We start from the raw sequence: 16,571 nt of genomic DNA on the forward strand, positions 1-16,571 counted from the left end.
ATGAAAAAATTTCATAAGATTAAACAATGAAATCGACAGATGAAGGTGGTTTGCACGGTTTACACAAATGATGGCGGTTTTCATATGATCACTCCTCTATATATATATATATATATATATATATATATATATATATATATATAGTTTCAAGTTTGGAATGGTTCTTCTACCATGGCTCTTAAATTTGCAGTCTATGAATCTACTTAGAACTTAGAAATTAGAAAAGAAGGTTTATTATTTATAAGTACTTGTGAAACTGTTACATGTACTGTACACACTTCTTTATGTACATTTTTAGGGTTCAATCAAGGGATGACGCTTGGGCTCCCATTGTATATAGAGTTAGTAACCAACCATATTATAACATGGTTGGTTATATGGATATGTGTTATGATATGTATTACCCAATCCTACTTGTCCTTGATTGTAATATTGCTGCCACATCATCTGCTCTTCCATTAATAACCTCTGCTTCTTCTCCATGTCGAACATCTGCACGTATGAAGGTGGAGCTACTGTCAGTGAGGTGGCGAAAGGGTCTCCACCTGTGAAGGAACCATTGGCTGAAGAAAGTGGTGCCGGCAATGCCAGCATTGCTGGCGTTCCGGCTGACCCAAATGCAACACTACTTGCACTTCCGGTGGTTCTCATGGCTGCTTGTGTTGCTCCTTGCTGGTACATCCCGTCAAGAATCAATGTGTTGAATCCACCCGGAAGTGACGGCTGTTGTGTCGATAACTGGCTTGCAGTCTCAACAAGAGCCTTTTCCCAATCACCAGATTCGTCGTTGAAAGCTTCCCATGCCGGAGCTCCAGTTTTCCGACCATCGCCGAACAATGCCAGAGCTAGTTTATCTCCATGTTCTTCCACTGTTGGAACATCATCATATTCTAAGTTCAACAAATGACCTATGTCTTGAGTCTTTTTCTCTTCTTTTTCTTCTTCTTCTTCTTCAAATCCTTCTATTAATGGCGGTAATGCTTTAGTTGCATTCACGTCCGGCTTAGGTTCTGGTTCCATCTCCGGTTCAGGCTCAGACTCTTTGGGTTCGTAATCTATCTTCTTTTGTTGCTCCATCTCTATTTTCTCTTGGATAAACTCCTCCATTACATCTAGTTTGTTTTGTGAAAGAATGGCCACTTCTGGATAATCGGAAGTCCTTGCAATTCTGGCGTCATTGCACCAACAGTAAAAAGCATCGAGTTCGTCAAACTGCTTTGCCACTCGACAGAACATCTCGAAAAGCTTCTTGCAGTCTGCAACGTCAAGTTCTGTGAATCGATCCATCAAGACAGTCACGATCTCTTCCATCTCATAGTAAAGTCGGAAGCTTTGTTTCACAATTGGGTATAAAGCCACATCCACAAGCCTACTGTTCTTTGCAGCACCTGGTTCATCATTAGCAACGGTAACGAAATTAAACAAACCCTGAAAAGATTAAGGGAACCATAACCATTCAGCTACATGATTAAAGAAACGATGAAAGAACCTGCAGGTCGGCAAACGAGAAAGCTATCGAGAAGCTTCATCACCCGTTGGCTTCGAGTATATATTTGTTTGTTTTGCATTTCCCGGATCGGAGTTGGTCTAACGATTATAGCTCTAGGGGTAATTGGATGTTCTTCTTCATCTTCTTCATAGGAAAGCATGTCATGCCTTGCCTTCCTCTCCTGCATCCGGTGATCAAGTTGTTCACGGAGATACACAGCGTAACTCCGTATGAAAGCCGTATAATCCCACGAGTTCGCCCACGAGGTGTCTCGAAAGTTTGACAAATCCAAAATGTGGGTCCCATTCTTCGAGGCAAAGAAAATCCCTTGCTCGATCACGGGGTTGTCTACCTGGATTAGACGTTGAATCAAAATGAGTGCTTTTAAGGCCACAACCCAATCTTTCGTCTTCTTGAGCCGTTGCGCGATGATTTCAATACAAGAAGCCGCATGTTGGCGCGAATAGGACGCTAGGCTCAAGATCTCTTGAATGTGGTGCTCTTTTGCCGGGCATGCTTTGTGACGGGTTGCCTTCACAATGGCAACACGAAGGTCCGAAAAAGATGCAACTTTGGCTAGGCTTATGCTGGTTTGATCCTTGACCTCTCCAATGGCTTCCCTGAATGAACTTAATCCCATGGACAAGATTAGACTTTGTTTCTGGTGTTCTTGGTAAGTACAGATTGGAGAACCTTCCTCTTTTTACAGAGGCAGGTTCTCCAATTGGTCGTTATCTTTCTTTCTTATTATTTGATGGAGAACCTTTCTAAAAGATGAGGTTCTCTGATTGGTTTGACCTTTCTCTGTCAAGAATCAGAGAAACTCTATGGAAGAGCAGCGACGTTAATAGCTTGAATACGACTTCTATATATATATCAAATGGGCGTTTTTCATGTTTAACGTATTCTTGGTTTCATTTTTGCTATACGTATTTAGATACCATAAATCCCCCTTATATTCAGCATGATAATGTGGAGGACTGTGTGGAAAGTAATGAAACAAGTGGCATCATCTCCATTTATATCCAATTTGATGAAACGTACTCGTATATATACACAGTACGCAATCCAGCAGCTATATATTTTTCGAAATTGTAGCAAATGCCATCTTGTCCGTTTATATCGAAGCTGTTAACAATTGTAAATCCTCTGGATGGATGGATGGATGGATGGATTCGATACGCTGCATAACGTTGTTGACAACATGCATTGTGAAATAAATAGGCCGTGCTCGTTATGGTGTACATTTTTGGCAAGAAACGACTTTATCATCAATCGACAATACACATGTTGTGCATTTAAGACCAAAATGAAATTATTCATGCGTCGTTGCAAGAAGGGGCAGGGATACTTAGAAAAAATCTACAAAAATTCATGATTTCAAAAAAAAAATGGTCATAGAACACGTTTAAAAATTACAAATATATATTTACCAGGTAAGAATTACTTACCGGGTAAGATTCTCCATTCTTACTATTCTTTTTACTAGGTAAAATTCTGGATCCTTGTGATGCTCACAAGGTAAGTAACACTCGATCAGGGTCGGCCCTAGCCCATGGCTGTCATGTCGGTAGCCATGGGCAGAAGGACCCAAAGGGTCATCACCAGCCCAAGTACATATTAGCTTTAGTAGGTTGCGTTTGGACCTAGAAAAAAACGATTGTTCAAAATCAGTCGTCTCATGAAGTCTCCAGCATTCGCTTAATCTGTCTGAACGTTAATCTGTCTGCTCTCCTCTCTATTTGCTGCCCCTAAATCTTACCATTGTCTAATTCCAAATTGAATGGAAGTCTGTCTGCTTCTAAGCTCCAAGACTCACGAGTCACGAATCACAATTGTTGTCGTAATTTGTAGTATGCCCGACTAGTCGACTCCATAATCGATCTGCTCGTGCTCCTGCTCCTGCTCCTGCTCCTGTCCTAAATACAACGTGGTAACTTCATTCTTTGTGATTTATATTAGTTAGACATAAGATGCTTAGATGATATTTTGATTCTCATTATTGATATTCAATATTGGTACTATACCTACTACCTGTTTGATAAAATGCTTAAAAGAAATTGTAGTGAAACAAAGGCTGGTGGTGTACCAAAGAAGAGCTTCTACCATCTAGGTATTTGCCATATTTTGCTAGAATTAAACTAATTTATCTTCTTTTTTTTTTTTTTCTCATTCATCCTTTTTTTAACTTTTTTTCTTTCTAATTTCTATAAAGATTGATTATTCATTTATGTTCGTATTTAACACCATCCCTTCATTTTCCCTAGCTCTTTTTTCATCTCCCAATTGTTTCATTTCTTTCTAATCCAGATATCCATTCCTTTTAGATATTTCTTAATAAATCTAATAATATTAAATCTATACTATATTATAAAACATTTGATAAAAACTTTTAAAAGCCATTTTTTATGCATGAAATACTGTATATAGATGCATATTACTTAAAATTCAATATTACAAGTAAATTATGCACACGTACAACTTATTAAAGCTCTATGTTTGAATTCATGTAACTAATTGTAGATAAACATAATGAAATAGAAAATAAACATCTCATTTTTAAATATAAAAAATCTAAAATATAATTAAGATAATCGAGTTCTAATAAAATAATTAATTATTATCTTTATAAGAAAATTATATTATTAAACCAAATATAAATTACTTCGTTATTGAACCTAAATTAAATTATAATAAAAGAAAATTGAATTAAAAATTGCATAAAAAATGAGAAATTTTAAATAGTTAATTTGATACTAATATCGATATATTCTTGTCAAATTTTCATTATATCTTCAAATTTATATTTTATTAAAAAATAAAAACATAATCTTTTTTTCAAAAACACATAAGACCATATTATAACATCGACTGAGATAAAAACTAAAATAAAATATTAAAATCACGATATATTTCTCTGCATTGCGCATATTTCTCGCTGCATTGCGCGAGTACCCTTCTAGTATTAAAAATACAAGAATAAGTTAGGTTTTTTCATACTATGGTTTTTTAAAAATTATCATTTCCACCTTTTTAGTTTAGAAATTTTATAATTTTTCATGGTTATTTTTATTTTTATAATTTACAATTTATTTTCTTTTTGTTCTTTCATTTTATTTATAATTCTTTTACTGGTTTGATACATCACACTTAAAGTTAGAAATTAATTCAGAGACACAAAAATAGCAATAAATTACAAACTATTCCGATGTAAATTGTAATTTCTAAACCATAAAAACAAAAATAAAAATTATTAAAAAAATGAGAAAATCGTACTTTACTTAAAATATAATTCTGTTATAAAATTACTACTGGGTACAAAGGTATTGTGGATGGTTTTGCAGCAACAAACGCACGGGTTTGGTCCCGCCTTTTGCCCTCTGTTATTTATTTTATTTACCAGAACCATCCTCATCTCTACTCCCTCAAAATGACGTCGTTTGCTATCTCCATCAACGCCCCCACCGTATCAGCCCCGAATTTCCTCGCAAACAGAAACGGGTGACTGCGTCTTCTCACAGACGCATCAGAACCGTTCATCTCTTCATCACCGTATCTCGGCCTTCGTCTACGGAGGGCTGCGATCAGATCCGGACCCACTTCTGATTCGTGAAACGTATGCGGGTGACCATTGTGGTGACCCTTCCAGTCAACGTACGTCAGCGTCGCTGGGACGCAACCTTTTCTGTCTACCATGGACAAGAGCGTAGGGAGGTAGTTCTCCTCAGGGTAACACCTGTATATGTTTTCTTGCAGACATGGCAGTTTGAACTTGGACCAGAGACGCGTGTCACTCACCACCACCCTGGCATGCTGACGTGTCAACACCGAAAACTGAGACCCGATTCTGAATGTTTCTAATGTCACCTCCGGAAGCATGGTTGTTTCCCCACGCGCCGCCCACCTCCCTCGCGCACCCACCTCGTTTTCAAGGATTTCTATGAAGCTCTTCTTGGATTTCACCAGCATTCTATAGGTGAAATCGAAAGAGTGGAGAGGTATGCAAGAAGGGGAAACAAGGGCAAGCATGTAATTCGAAGGGTCGTGGAGGAGAGCTTGGGCGAGTAGCCGTCGGTGAGCGGCGGCTAGTGACGGGGTGTGGCGGCGCGTGGGCTTCGAGGGAATGGTGCGGTTGCTAAATACACCTTGAAAAGGGGGGTCGTATCGGAGATTGGGGTCGGCGTGTATATATATATTGTACAAATTTTCCCTTTTGGTGCGGTTGAAGTAGAGCTCCCAAAGTGGTGCCAATGGTAGTGGGCCGGCGGTGAGGAACAGAAATGCAAGCTTCTTGGGTGCTCCGATGGGTGATGGGTTCGGGTTGACACGAGACGCCAGCTCGAAAAGTGATCCGTCATCATCATCCTCTTCCATCATCAACAGTGGCGGTGGCGGTGGCGGTGGCGGTGGGGGCATTTGGTTTATGTGGATGGGTTTTGGTAATTGGGTTTTGATATTTGTGGGTGGTGGTGAAATGGGTTCATTAGGCGGATGAGTGGTGGTGGTGGTGGTGCCACCGTCGGTGGTGATGGTGAAGACGATGGCAAGGGGAAGAGTAAGAAGAAGGGCGCAAAGCAGGGAGAGGGGGCTGGGGGACATTGAGATATGAAAGCAGCAAAATACGTTTGGATTTTGGGTCCAACGATGGTTTCATTCAATCAAATTCCAAATTCCAAATTCCAAATTCCATACATAATATGGGTTTTTTAAAATAAAGTGTGTTAAAATGAGAGTTAATCAATCAAGAACCAAAAAGAAACAGGAATTTTTGGACACTCAAGTAAAAAGCGTATGGATGGTTGGGTCAAGAAAGTAGCCCCTTTTTACCCCATATTCGAAGGGTCCTGCAACTAAAATGCCTGCCTAAATATATACAATCACTTTAAACCCATATTTGAGCTTTTTCAAATCCTCTCAATTAAATTGACTCATTTGGGATTGATACGGTAAAAGTTTGATAGAAATCCTTAAATAAACAAAAATTTTGATAGAGACCCATAAATGACGATTTTGAAAGTTGATTCCTCAAAATAAAAATCAGGTGAAAATTTGTTCCATTTTGATGCAATTTTCCCTAATTTATATTATGATATGTTTTCCTAAACATATTATTGTATTTTAAAGCATGTAACTCGTAAGGGTTGTACGGTAAAAAGATTTCAAATCTAGACGCTGTCAAATCCGTTGTAAGGATAGAGGTTTACGTGCATAAGCTGACCTATATATCTATGATTTAGAAAAAGAAAAAAAAAAACACTGTATGTTACTTATTCTCTTTTTATTACAAAATTAAAAAAATATTAGGGCTTAGAGGGGTTTTTATGAAAATAAAATTCTCACATTAATCAAATGACATTTTTATATTATATCTAATAAAAATATAAAAATTATGCTAATGAATAAAAGGATTGGTTTTTAATAGTCTTTTAAGATGAAGAAAAAAAACGGTTTTGTTTAATTTGAAGGTATTTATTGTTACGATATTAATTAATTGCTAGATTCATAAAATCATTTTTGTAATTCAAGATATTTATTTATTTATTAAGCAATTGATTTGAATTTGATTTAAGAAATAAATGATTTTAAGTAAAACTTACTTTTTTTTAAATAATTACATTAAATATATCCAAATACAGTAATTATAGTAATTGTAAATGATTTTAATTAATCCTTGAATGTATTCTTACAAAAACTATAGCATCCCCTAAACACAGATAATTGTTTTACCCGTTAGGATAGATGACAAGTTTATGAATATTCTAAGGGGCTGTTTACTCAAATGCTTACTCAGTAAATGATTACTTATAGGAGTCAACACTATAATTTAATTTGATGAGTAAGATTTTAGTACATCAAAACATATTGAATGCAACAATTTACTGGGTAAGCGTTTACCTGGGTAAGAGTCGTAATCTACACTTACCGGGTAAGACTCTTCATCTTTCTCATCACATTTACGCGGTAAGATTCTTGGCCCTTGTCATGTTCATCCGATAAGGAATTTTATTTGGTAAGCACTTACCAAATAAGCGTTTAGTAAACGGCCCCTAAGTCTATTAGATCCTATGTTCAAATGGTTTATTCTAGTAACTAAAATATCTCTGTTTTTAGGTTGCTGATAAACTAATGAAGGGCAGCATCGTCAATTTGAAGTTCTTGTGGGAACATGAAAAGAGGCGTTAAAGTCAACTTACAATCGTGAATATGAAGTCCAAGTTGTTCACGAAGAGCAGAAACCATGTGACGTTTGTGGAAAAACGATTGTAATCGTTTAGTAAATAAAAGAAGGGTATCTAATAAAAATACAAACGTCATAAATCAATCATAAAATGGGACAAAAGGTATTTGATCATAGGTTGTCTTTCGTGTAAAACATGAGATTAGATGGTAACGGAACGGATACACGGGGTCTATTCTGCTGCAAGTCTTCTTTTTAAGCCATGAAATAGGGTTAAAGTATTCAATTCTAAACCGGTTTTTTCATGCAAAACATGAATTAGAGCAAAAAAACTACGAAAAGTTTAGTAGGTTTTAGAGATGGTCAAATTGGGCCTGGTCCGGAACTGGTTAGGTCTCGACAGTCCCGGACCAGTTACAATTTCAAGGTACACGGATCAGTAGGAAAAAAAATAAGTTGGTATAAATTTTAATAAAAAAAAAATTCAAGATTTTCGAATTCTATTTTTCAAAATTATAAATTTTTTTCAAGGAAAAAAAATTAAGTTTTTATAAATTTTAAAAAATAATTTTTCCAATAATTTTCCCTAATTCAATCTATATGGTTCCTATTGTAAAATAATTACAGTGAGGTCCATGTTTATTGCATTTTGTTGCACTTTAGGTCTCTTGCATTAAAAGAGTTAACTCTCATCCGTTAACTAAAGAACAATATAATCACTTTATTTAGTAATTTAAAAGTTTTTTAGAATACCAATCATATGATGCCACATGTCCTCCTCTTTTTGTCCCTTTGACCACTTGCTCATCCGCAAACCCTATCTTTCACCTTGAACCTCTGAACTTTTCTTTCTCACCCCTCTTTCTCTCACCTTGAACATGCAACTTTTCTTTCCCACCCATTTTCAAAAACCCATATGCAAAAAAAAAACAGACACATATATTAGTTGTGTATTCGTGCAATGCAGTGAAAGCTATGAATTTTAACGATTTTAAAGCTTCAGTGGTTTTGTTAGAGAAGATTTTAACTATGATATAACTTATACTTGGTCTTTACATATTAATACAATTTGAATAAATAAGAGTTATGGTTTCAATTACAGTATATCAATGAAAAAAATTGTATAACAATTTAAAATCAAATATATAGAAACGACTCCACATGTGTTTCTCAATCTCGATAGTTAACCGTGATGGTGTTTATGAGGGAGCGAGATTCAGCCAAAACTCAAGAACCGACCCAACATATACAAATCAAATACTCAAAATTTGTCAAACTTAGAAAACACCAATGAAATCGACCAGCAAAGACAAATAAGAAATTCATTTTTTAGGTAAAAAAGAACTAAAATTCAACTATTGAAAGAATATAACAAACAAAGGCATTATAAAAACACCAAATCGAATTAAGGAAAGGTAAAGGTGTCCATGGGTAACTCCTCTTGCCAATCTCCACCCTATACCAATATTAAAAATTAGTGTACTCAGGAGAATTTTATTCTATAAATAAGTAAATTTTAGTGGTTTGAAAATTAAGGGTTATTCAAGAAAATGAAAGCAGAATTCAAAAAAATTCAAATGATTTGGGTGATATGCATACAAACCCACAAATTAAAGATCTTTCCCTAATCAAAATTTCTCAAAAGTGGAATCTACATTGCTAAAGGTCATACTCACATGGTCATAATTTTTTGAGATTTGATAGTTAAGGTTGTTCAAGAAATGAACTTCAGAATTCAAGAAAACTTAAATGATTTGGATACAAACCCACAAATTAGTAGGGCTATGCAAACCCGATCGTACACGAATTACCCGACTGAAGAAAACCGAACCGAACATAACCGAAGTCAGAATCCGAAAACTACATCGCGTATGGTAGTCCCGCCCGAAACACGAAGAACACAAAAGGGCTTATCTTGAAATTTTCTACTCTAGGGATTTTCGACTCTGCCTTGCGCCCTTGCCTCTCTCAGTCTCTGCCTCTCTCGATCTCAATTTTCTCCATCTCCGGTCTCTCGACTCTCTGCCTGAAGCCCTGACTGCCTTCTCCTCTCTGTTTTTGTATGTGTTGGTTTTAGATCAATACCAGGGATAACCATGCAACCTTTGAGCAACCGCTGCGATTAAGCCATCACTAACAATCCAACAAGTCAAAAATTAAAAACCATAAATTCTATAAAATTCAATACCAAAAACACCACAAAACACCCAATAGTCATTTAGGATATAAGTTTTCAACAAAACTTACATTACTCAAGCATTTCAAAGTCCAGGTAAATTATGATGCAATTAATTTGTAGATGAGGAACATTACCTTTAGGGAGAAGACAAGTAAGGTTTTGGAAGGATCTCTATTGAATGTGATGAGGAAGGAGAAAGTAAGAATACAGACTATATGGTAAACCAACAAAAAAATTGTCGTCGGACCAAGTATTCAACGTAACTTAAAGATATTTAGCCACCTTCAGATATGAGAAAAATTTGTCATTTCCAACTATCAAATTCAGCTCAGTATAGAATCCTAAAATAGAAATTTTACCCTAGCAAAACATCCAACAAAAAGTTCTGAACAATTATTGAAATAGGCAAAGCAACGACAGGTAGAGTAGATAAGCATCGTTCCTAGTTACTGTGCGGATTCTATATTCCATCTTTTTCTTATTTATTTGAGTGAATACCTGGTAGCCAATTGATCAAGAATAAGAGCTGCACCAGGATGGATTAGATTGTGAGAATTTGAGAGAAGAACTCACTGCAACAACGGATTTGTTGTCAGGGTTCTCTTCCTTAAACTGCTTCCTGAAGCCCTCCCTTCAATTCAACAAAAACGCAACAAATTAACAACTTACAAATTTGTGTAATAAAATTAAAAAAAGATGAAAAATAAACAAGTTCTTACATGAAAACAAAGAAGGCATTGGCATGTCTCTTAGGCTTGTTCGGATCCTTAGCAGCCTTACCCTTCGGTGCAACTTTCTTCACAGTGAGCCTAAAATCAAAACATGTAAGAAGCGAAACTATCGGCAAATCGACAATTTGGGAGAAAACCTAATCAATCAAACCATACTAAATCTATTGCATAAAAAATCCATCAAACACAATAAAAAACATGAAATCTGCACTTAGAAAACCTGCACTTAGAACAGGAACGGTTTTGTCTCCATCAACAGAATAAACCCCGACTCTCAAACAATCTTCATCATTGAAAAGGTTATTCGAGCTCGAGCATGATATTATTCTTCCAAGTCAAGCTGTAATAACCTACGGCTCAACTCGTTTACACCCATCCTTACTCTTGCACCCCAAAAATCTAAAACTTGAACCATGCAAATACAAGAGACAACAATGAATTGAAAAGAGAGGCATATAACAAAGGCTTTCAGATTATATTCAAATTGTGTACCATTTCAAAACAAAATCTAAACCTTCCCATCAAAAACGCCTTTCAAATCAGACCACAACAAAACAAAAAGAATTTCGGTCTCCGGCCAACAATCATGTACCTGCTTGTGTATCGACATGAAGTATTCGGTATAGATTTGAGCTGCTATAACCACTAAAAACCCAAAGAAAATAAGCATTTTTATAGTTATAGCCAATTCACAAACTTGAAAGAAGTTATCAAATCAACCTTTAAGGAAGTTATCAAATCAATTCCAACATCACATAAGAACTCGTTTTCTTCAATCCAAAAGAAGTGGACGAACTTGAATAGATTAAAATGGGTATAAACCCAAACCCTTCATACACGGGTATAAACCCAAACCCTTCATACACAGAATCACAAAGAGATTCGAGAACACAGGTCATACACAAAAAGATTCGAGAACACAGGTCATACACAAAAGAGATTCGAGAACACATGTCATGCACAAAAATCCAAACCCTTCATACACCAAGGTTTCTGCTTACAAAAGAAACTTGATGGGAATTCCAAATTTCCAGTGACTTGATAGAAGGAACAACAAAGGAAGAGCAAAGGAAGCCTAATATTCAAACAGTGACTTGATAGAGATAGATTGACAATGAACAACATTAATGAAAACAGGAAGAAGCATTAAGAAACCTAGGAGAGAACAGTGATAAAGGAAAACCACATTCAAGTGCTTAACCCAGCAAAAGGTTACTAGTTTGAAACATCAATATCTAAGTACCAAAAAGGTTACCAGATTCTTGCAAAACAATCAGCATAAATAACTAAGTTACAAAAAGAAATTGAAGAAAAACGTAAACTGTTAAAGGATCAAATTATGCATTACTAATAACCCAATCATACAACAAAAGTTTCATTTTAAACACGACTACTTAAGAAACTTTGATATGCATGGCAAGGAAAAATTCAGTAACCAAACCCAACTAACAACCCAATCAGTTGTGATTTCAGATCTGTTCTCAAAATGAAGTAGCTCTCTTTACCCATTTAATTATATTATCGCTGTGTACAAGGAATTATATAGAGACAAATGTTGAACAACTTACACAAGTTAGCATCTGATGCTGCATATGGACCGATAGTAAGCTTATACATATTAAAATGGTCTATTTTGATCAACATTTATTTTGTGTACTATCATTGAAATTTACTCAAAGAAACATGTGTTGGAATGTCATATGGACGGTGAATCTTCTCCAAATGCCATCCTCTTGGTAAGACAAAGAAACGGACTCAGTGATATTGGAAATATTAAGTGTTCCAATATGGACAACACAACTTTTTTACCTTTTTCCAGCAAATGTAAAGAGAGGTGACCATGAACTTAACCTATCTGAAGTTGGAAGGTAAACATCCTTCAGTCTGATCAGAGAAACTGAGAGAATGTGTGTATGATTTATGGAAACCAGGTAAACTGTAACACATATTTTTATAAAATTGTAACTTTTTTTGATTTTGATTACATATACATCAACAACAGTAGCATATCACAATAAAAAAATTGTAACTTTTTATGATAAAATTGTAACTTTTTACGACTTTGTATATCTATATATATGTTTTGTGATCTCTAATTTTTATTTTCGCTTATTATATCCATGGTTATTTTGGTAAGGAGAAGATGAAGAACGACAATTATGCAAGTCAGGCCTTTTAACAAACACTTGACATACATAAGCAAAACTCAAACAGATAAATGAAATGGTTCAAGCAATACAAAATCAGTAAGTGATTTGCTACAAGTCAGGCCTTTTAACAATCACTAGGCATACATAAGCAAAACCCAAACATATAAATGAAATGGCATTGTTCAAGCAATACAAAATCAGTAAGTGATTTGCTACTTCAAAATCATTATTCATCAAAATAAACAAACCCAAATTAGCAAAACCCAAACAGATAAATGAAATGGCATTGTTCATACCTGAAATGGCAGATGGAGAGCGAGGGTAAAACAGAGAGGGACGATTGAACGATTCGAAATATGCGGTGATGGCTGCTTTCAACAGTGAAAGAACTATGTGAGGGACGATTGAACGATTAAAGGGAAGCGAGGGACGACTCTTTTTAAAGGAATCATCATCTTGGGAAGTGAGAGAAATCCCTAAATCGTCGTCTTGGGAGCCGGGTAAAGGGAAGCGTCGTCTTGGGAGAGGGGAGCCGGGTACAGGGAAGCGACATCTTGGGGGAGGGAAGGCGGGTGAAGGGAAATGTAAGGATATATAAGGGTATTTTGGTCATTTAAAATTTTAAGACTTTTAGTAAATCTGCTTAATAAGGTATATATATATATACTAGAAGAGTATTCGCGCAATGCAGCGAGACACATCTCAATTTTAATGTTCTATTTTATTATTTGTATCTGTCGATGCTATGATACGATTTTATGTGTTTTTAAGAAAGCAACAATGATTTTATTTTTGAAAAAAATATAAATGTGAAGATATCATAAAAATTGAAAAAATAATATATCAATGTTAATATTAAAATCAACTATTTAAAAGTTCTATTTTTATGTAATTTTTTTAATTTATTTATTTTATTATAATTTAATTTAAGTTTAATAACGAAATAATTTATTTTTGGTTTAATAATACTAGAATGGTACTCGCACAATGCAACGCGATACATCTTGATTTTATTGTTTCATTTTATTTTTTTTGTCGCAATCGATGTTATAATATGGTTTTATGTGGTTTTGAAAAAGTGATAATGTTTTTATTTTTGAACAAGATATAAATATGAAGATATTATAAAATATTTTAAAAATTACCAAACTAACTATTTAAATTTTTTTCTTGTGTGTATTTCTGTAATGCATTTTTTTGGTTTAATAATATAATTTTCTTATATAAATATAATAATTAATTATTTTGTTAGAACTCAATAATTATCTTAATTATATTTTAGATTTTTTATATTTTAAAATGAGATGTTTATCCTCTATTTGACTATGTCTATCCGCAGTTAATTATACGAATTCAAACACTGAGCTTTAATAAGTTGTACTTATATATAATTTACTTGTAATCTTGAATTTTTAAGTAATATGCATTAATATACAGTACTTCATGTATAAAAAATGGTTTTTAAAAGTTTTTTTGTCAAATACTTTATAATATGGTATATATATATATATATATATATATATATATATATACACACATGCAATATGTCTGTGCAATGCACCAGGCGGGTGAGGGTGAGTAGGGCGAGAAGTTTTACCGCAAATGGAAATGAAAAAAAAATTACAATTCCTAGCTAGAAAAAAGATAAATATCTATGCACATTATTGTGAACCCCTTGATATCACATTGCTTTTTAGCTTTAGATATAAGTAAAAACTATTTGCTACTTGGTTCCAAGAGATTATGCATGGGGCAGAAAGTTCAATTCCCCAGCGCCCACCTTACATTCACATTTTGTTTCAGAATAACAACTATCGGACCTAAAATTTCAATAATAAAAACAACTCAAATGCAAGCAAAATACAATACATTTTGACTTTCCATAACAAATGGCATTAAAGTATTCTAACCGTGGAGCTTTAGTTCAAACGTACGAGTTTTTTTTAAACAAAAGTAGAACTCGACTGCTTCTAAACGTTTCTCTAATTCCTCTTCATCCATCTCCTTTTGTTTAGGAAAACGTGGGAAGGTTAGGAGTCTTTGCTTTGGTCTTGACATCAACATCAAGGATGAAATCATCTTTAACACTACTAGAATACTGGGTATTTCCGGCGGACAACAAAAAAATCAACCTCTGTTGACTTTCGACGGAAATCCGTCGGAAATATTATCCTGGTAATATTTTCGGCGGATTTCTTAATTAATTATTTTAGACTTGTATTTAAATCTAATTACAATAAATTACCGGCGGATTTCCGGTGGGTATTTAATTAATCTTTTAAAATAATATCCGTCGGAAATCCGCCGGAAAGTAATTAAAGATTAAAAATTATTTTTAACATTTTCCGGCGTATTACCGGCGGCATGGATTTCCGGCGGCATCCAAAGGGCCGTTGGTAATCCGTCGGTAATATTTATTCAAGATTTTATAAAAATAATCAAAGATTTTTCGGCGGATATTATTGGCTTAAAGACTTACAGGAATAAAATCAGCGCCAACGGATGGCGGAGGAAGAGCGATGGCGGGCAACGGAGGAGAGACGGCGGACGGAGGAGGAGCGACAACGGCTGGAGGAGGAGCGACAACATCTGGAGGAGGAGCGGGATAAACAACTTGAAGATATGACTGCTTTGGTTAGACAGCTCAGTCAATCTCAACATTTCTCTCCGCCATCGTATTGAATATTGTATGCTTGTTTGAAACAATTTAGTTTTTATTTGGTTGGGATAATTGTCGTCTACTTTAATGTATGATATTTAGTTACATTTCGTTTTTTTTTTAATATTTTACAGATTTACATGTTTTAAATACAGGTTTTGAAAAAATTAATTGTAAAAATAATCTAAAATTAATATTTATATATTTTTATGGTGGATTTTCAGACGGATGTATCCGCCAGTAATTTTTAAAATTTAAAAATATATTTTTTTAAAAGTTAATTTCTTTTTCCGGCGGAAACGTTACCGGCGGCTTTCCATCGGATGTGTCCGTTGGTAAATTAATTCATTGTTAAAAAAAAACTTAAACATTTTCTTAATTTAATCACGAATTTTTAAATAAACCGGCAAGAAGTTTCCGGCGGCCGGTATTCACTGGAAAATGGTAAAATCCGTCGGTGAATCCGCCAGAAAATTAATTACCGGCGCCAATCTTTTCAGGGCCTTGTCTGCCGGAATTTTTGATTTCCGGCGGATTTCTGAATTAATTAAATAACCATATTTCGAAAATTTTAACCACCATTTTTTTTCTTTTTAAAATATAATTTAATCTAACAACAATTTCTATAACTCACCACAAACTTTTTAAAACACTAAAGGGGCCGTTTACTAAACGCTTACTTGGTAAGTGCTTACCAGATAAATTTTTTCATCGGATGAATATGACAAGGGCCAAGAATCTTACCGAGTAAGAGCGATGAGAAGGATGAAAAGTCTTACCCGGTAAGTGAAAATGACAACTCTTACCCAAGTAAGCGCTTACCCGGTAAATTGTTGCATTCGATGCGTTTTGATGTACTAAAATCTCACGTATCAAAATAAATTATAGTGTTGACTCGTATCAGTAAGCACTTATTGGATAAATATTTGGGTAAACATCCCTAATTACTAAAATTGATCAGTAGTCACACATCTACTACGATCATAGTAGATATTGAAATAATCACATACGTTATAAATTAATACAACCTTCATTACATAACGTACATATTATCGTAACAAAATTACACTGATATAACTAATAATAACACACACAAAAAAGTATCGACGATTGTTAAAATATGCTCATAGAATAAAATTTTAGTATTAACCCCAACATTTGTGACACTTTATTTTTATTGGTCAA

General features: G+C 34.7%; 2 protein-coding genes across 2 annotated transcripts; both read right to left on the reverse strand.

The window, feature by feature from the left end:
- Positions 1 to 342: 342 nt before the first annotated feature.
- Positions 343 to 2,129, reverse strand: LOC112516262 (putative clathrin assembly protein At1g03050). The gene is made up of 2 exons (XM_025123278.1): positions 1,490 to 2,129; positions 343 to 1,388 (listed from the first exon to the last, which is right to left on the reverse strand). Exons 1-2 carry the CDS (start codon positions 2,127 to 2,129, stop codon positions 343 to 345), a joined length of 1,686 nt encoding a protein of 561 aa, XP_024979046.1.
- Positions 2,130 to 4,762: 2,633 nt separating this feature from the next.
- On the reverse strand, positions 4,763 to 6,110 carry LOC112517414. The gene has a single exon (XM_025124844.1). It carries the CDS (start codon positions 6,086 to 6,088, stop codon positions 4,907 to 4,909), a length of 1,182 nt encoding a protein of 393 aa, XP_024980612.1. The 5' UTR covers positions 6,089 to 6,110; the 3' UTR covers positions 4,763 to 4,906.
- Between the last annotated feature and the right edge of the window lie 10,461 nt (positions 6,111 to 16,571).

Source organism: Cynara cardunculus (assembly GCF_001531365.2).
Source record: "Cynara cardunculus var. scolymus isolate 2C chromosome LG 8, CcrdV1, whole genome shotgun sequence".
NCBI lineage: Eukaryota > Viridiplantae > Streptophyta > Magnoliopsida > Asterales > Asteraceae > Cynara > Cynara cardunculus.